The sequence below is a fragment of the Triticum aestivum genome, chromosome 1D (genome assembly GCF_018294505.1).
Source record: "Triticum aestivum cultivar Chinese Spring chromosome 1D, IWGSC CS RefSeq v2.1, whole genome shotgun sequence".
Taxonomy (NCBI): Eukaryota; Viridiplantae; Streptophyta; class Magnoliopsida; order Poales; family Poaceae; genus Triticum; species Triticum aestivum.
Genome location: NC_057796.1, coordinates 490,510,271 through 490,514,991, shown reverse-complemented (window position 1 = coordinate 490,514,991; position 4,721 = coordinate 490,510,271). Strand labels below are relative to the sequence as shown.

Below are 4,721 nucleotides of genomic sequence, written 5' to 3'. Positions count from 1 at the left end.
GGTGGATAGATGGATGCGCACCATACCAAAACCGAAATACAATACTCCACCACGTACACACAGCTTCCACTCCCAAACGGTTTGGGGAAAACGAAGCAAATATCCGATCGAGTCCACGCATACATATACGCTGCCCTGGCCCTGCCAAACGCCACTGTGTCATATTCTCCTCCTATATATAACTGGCCCGACCAAGGCTACTCCATCGCCATCGCCGTCTCCCAACCCAAATCTCTATCTCACACAACAACATCACAAAGATCACCACACACGCAGCTCCAACCTAAAATCAGACGCCAAGAGTCACAATGAGGCTCTGCATGTCCAGCGGCAGCGTGGTCGCGGCGGCGGCGGTGCGGGCAAAGGGGCAGCTTGCCTCGACGGCTATGGTATTGCTTCCAACGGGGAAGCTGCGGGAGTACCCGCGCCCGGCCACAGCGGGCCAGGCGCTCGAGGACTTGGTGGATGGGGACGCCGGCTGGTTCGTATGCGACGCCGACGAGATGGGGTTTGAGGGGCCCGTGGCCCCCGTGGGCGGGGCCGAGGAGCTACGCCCGGGGCAGATGTTGGGAGTAAACCACGCCTCCAGGAAATGACTGGCGTGCGCGCGCGGGTATGCGCTCCAGGTCTGGCTCGTAAGGCAGCGGCCGTTGGCGAGAGTGGAGGGCTGGTGCGTTGGTTCGTTAGCTAGCCCGCATGGCCGGGTCTCCTGTGTACGCGCATGCACCGTAGTTAGCAGGTTAGTTGGTTAGTGCATGCATGCATCATGGATATGGACGCCGTGCATGTAGCTGACTTAGTGAGTTTGTTAGCTAGACAAGTGCGTGCGTGCGTGGAGTTAGTGGCCGGTGTGGTGGCCGGATGTTATGTGCAGCCGGGTATAAAAGGCCCCCTGATGTATTGATCGAGGTGAGCCGGTGTTGTAGCCATGTAGCCACCGTAAAGAAGAAAAGGATTGGGGCGTTCGTGCGCCCGTGGCGGCGTTCGTGCGTCGGCCCAGAATTTCTTGTGTCTTGTGTCTTCTTCTACCTTTAGCCGAGAGTGAGAGAGGACTGCGGTTCCAACAGCAGATATACTTCGCGCTCCCCGCTGAGGCTCGACGGAACGGCCTCCGGCGCGAGGACATCGCCGCTCTCGCTGTCAGGGCATCCGCGGCGCTTGTTAATAAGGCCCACAGCGTAGCATCCTGCGCCGGCGCTGGACAACGGAGGCGCGCCGGCTCGGTGGCGCCGCTCGTTTTCGCCCCACCCCAGGAGGACGAGACCGTCGCTTAAAAGACCGTGCCGGCACTGGCAGCAAAGAGGCGGCCGGTGGCGCGCGCGAAGAGTGCCGGGAGGATGCAGCCACGCTTCGCACCCGATCTGAGCGCCATTCCCGAGTGATGGATGGATAGACCGTAGCGAGATGGAAAAAATAGTATCCAAATTCCCATGCAAGATGGCTCGAATATCCAACGGTTCTGGAAACAGATGGAGCAAGCTACGGTTAGACTCCGTAATTTGTAGGAACAAAATTTTGTCCGGTTAGTCGAGTTTGTGTCTGAACACGCTACGGCGGTGAAAACAAAATTAATGTGAATATAAATTCCTGCCCATTGCTGCTCGAGCTAGCTGATGTTGGTGCGAGTGCGACAGAGCACTCTGTCTTCTCATTGCTGCTCGTTTCTCTGCGATGTCTAGCGGGCACGGCCACTGCCACGCGTCAGTGATAGCCGAAGCTCATGTTTGCTGCTTTGCGGGTTTGCTGGAAGCGGAAGCTCATGTCAGTTACGATCAGCTTTTCAGACACATGAGAATTGCACTGCCCAGTGGATGCAACTTCTAACGGATTGCCTTCTCCCATAGATTTTGCTTTAGTAGATGTAGATTACCTCTTATCTTTTATAGGAGTATCTCTTAAGGAAGATGTATGCAGGTCATATACACACATACGCATAAATGCTCTATTTGTTGTCAAGAAACAATAAGAAGATAAACGTGTCACGGGTGAAGGTGGGGAATGAAACTATCCCATTTACTGCAGTTTGGCATTTTTTTTCCAAGGGGTAAACAAACAAACACAAGAGGGGCAATGGGTGAAGGAATTTATATTTCTGCCTCTTTCTTGTTCCTCTGTTTATTGAAGGGAAAATGGGTGTGGAACATATTAGCCTCAGTAACACACAAGAAAAGGGCAGCAAGGATCGTGGTTCAGCAACTACTCTGTTTCCTTCCTTCAGAAAATATATTGTTCCCGTCCAACCACAAGATACGATGTCCCTGCCTTTTGGCCCATTCTAGTTTCATACTTGTAAGTTAGGAAGAATGAGATTGCATGCATCGATAATTTTATTGATCGTACACGAGGCACATATATAGATAAAAGGGGTGCACCAGATGTCTTGTCTCCCAAGCTACATACAAGTTATAGAGAGGGAGAGAGACATGACAGGTGCAAAATATACAACCCGGACTTATATATGTACACGCAGTTGAAGCGTCGCCGGAGACGCAAAGACTGGACCGAAAACCCTCAAAAGTCGAGGTAGGTAGTCCTTTCGTCATGACATCGGCGAACTGCTGATCGGTGGGCACATGCAGTACTCGAATGCAACCAGGCGCAACCTGCTCATGGACAAAGTGAATGTCGAGCTCAATATGCTTGGTCCGTCGATGATGGACCGGGTTGGCCGAGAGGTAAACCACGGAGACGCTGTCACAGTAGACAGTCATCGCCTTAGGAATCTCAACCAGCAACTCCTGAAGCAGCTGACGTAACCAAGAGCACTCCGCAACGGCGTTAGCCACAGCCCGATACTCCGCCCCAGCACTCGAGCGAGAAACCATGGGCTGTCGTTTAGACGACCACGAGATCAGCGAGGGCCCAAGGTAGACAAAGCAGTCAGAGGTGGAGCGTCGAGTGTCGGCGCAAATGGCCCAGTGGGCGTCGGAGTAGGCGACGAGGGCGGTGTCGGAGGAAGCCGTCAAGGTGAGACCCATAGCTGTGGTGCCACGTATATACCGCAGAATACGTTTCATCAGAGCCCAATGAGTGTTACGGGGGGGTGCATATGAAGGCACACCTGCTGCACTGTGTACTGTAGATCCGGCCGCGTGAGCGTGAGATACTAAAGAGCACCGACGATGGAGCCATAGAAAGCAGCGTCGGACGCCGGAGGGCCCTCAACGGCGGACACCTTGGCCTTCGTATCGATAGGCGTGGAAGCAGGGCGGCAATTAAGCATGCAGACTCGCTCCAGAAGCTCGTGGGCGTACTTCTGCTGATGCAGAAAGAAGCCCGTGGCACGGCGGACAACCTCGATGCCGAGGAAGTAGTGCAGAGTCCCCAAGTCCTTGAGGGCAAACTTCACGCTGAGGCGAGTGGTGACCTGCTGGAGCAGCGCGGGAGATGAAGCTGTCAGGATGATGCCGTCGACGTAGAGGAGGAGGTACGCAGTGGCGGCACCCTGATGATACACAAACAGGGAGGCATTGGAGCTAGTAGACCGAAACCCCGGCTGCTGAAGGAAGGCCACAATCCGCTGGTACCAAGCCCGGGGTGCTTGCTTCAACCCATAGAGAGAACGGGAGAGCAAGCGCACATAGTCCGGATGCGCAGCGTCGACGAAACCAGTAGGCTGCTGATAGAACACCTGCTCATCAAGGTGACCATGCAAGAAGGCATTGGACACGTCCAGCTGGTGAACAGGCCAAGCGCATGAGACCGTCAACTGAAGCCACTACAAAAAAATACACTTCTGTGATGATACGTGTTTGTCACAGTAGGTCGCGTTTTTTGTCATGCATGTACATCCATGACGATTTTATGACGGAATCAAGATAGTCATACCTGTGCTATCGTAGAAGTGTTCCATGACATTACCAAAATTATCATCATGGAAGTGTCCACTTCCATGACGATAAATCGCGCGTCACAGAAGTGCTTTCGTCAAGGGTGACCGACACGTGGCATCCACCGTAACGGAACGACGTTAAGCTATCGGGTCGGGTTTTGGATCCGATAACCCGTTAACAGCCCCGACCAATGGGAAATTTCCACGTGTAAAATTCTTATTGGCCGGACAAAACACGTGTCAGCTCGTCAGTGGGTCAGATAGGCGCCTATGATATGTCGACACGTGCCACGGCCCACCACTGGCCCATTTAGCTTACAAAGCCGGCCCGTTTGACTTGGTCAAAAGTTAACGGGCTGGCCCATGAAAAGCCTGTTAACGGTCTCTTCGCAAATAGCCCATTTTACGGCCCGTTAGGCCCTAAAGGAAATCGGCCCAACAACGTCATGTGGGCCGTCGAATATAACACCAGCCCATTTCACTTTCGGCCCATGTATGGCCCACGACGTCTTTCGGCCCATATAAGGCCTTCATATCTTTCGGCCCTTTAGAGGCCCACGGTGACTCTAGCCCATAATGAACAGTAATTTTCTTTATACCCGTTAACGGCCCGTGATTTACATGGGCCGTTTCCAGCCCGTGTTAGCTTTCGGCCTATTGACGGCCCATACGTTCTTGGGCTCCTTTTCGGCCCTCGATTACTTCCGGCCCGTTACTGGCCTGTTCCCCTAATGGGCCAAATTCGGCCCATGGCAAGAGTCGGCCCATTGCTGGCCTGTTCCCCTAATGAGCCAAATTCGGCACATGGCAAGAGTCGGCCCGTTACTGGCCTGTTACCCTAATGGGCCAAATTCAGCCCATGGCAAGAGTCGGCCCGTTTCTGGCCTGT

General features: G+C 53.8%; 1 protein-coding gene across 1 annotated transcript; it reads left to right on the top strand.

Moving 5' to 3' along the window:
• Positions 1-227: 227 nt before the first annotated feature.
• Positions 228-1,588, top strand: LOC123178942 (uncharacterized). The gene has a single exon (XM_044591519.1). The coding sequence runs from the start codon at positions 309-311 to the stop codon at positions 594-596; it is 288 nt and encodes a 95-aa protein (XP_044447454.1). The 5' UTR covers positions 228-308; the 3' UTR covers positions 597-1,588.
• The last annotated feature ends 3,133 nt before the right edge of the window (positions 1,589-4,721 follow it).

Coding starts and splice junctions, on each gene's coding strand:
- LOC123178942 (XM_044591519.1), top strand. CDS start 309: ATGAGGCTCTGCATGTCCAGCGGCAGCGTGGTCGCGGCGGCGGCGGTG.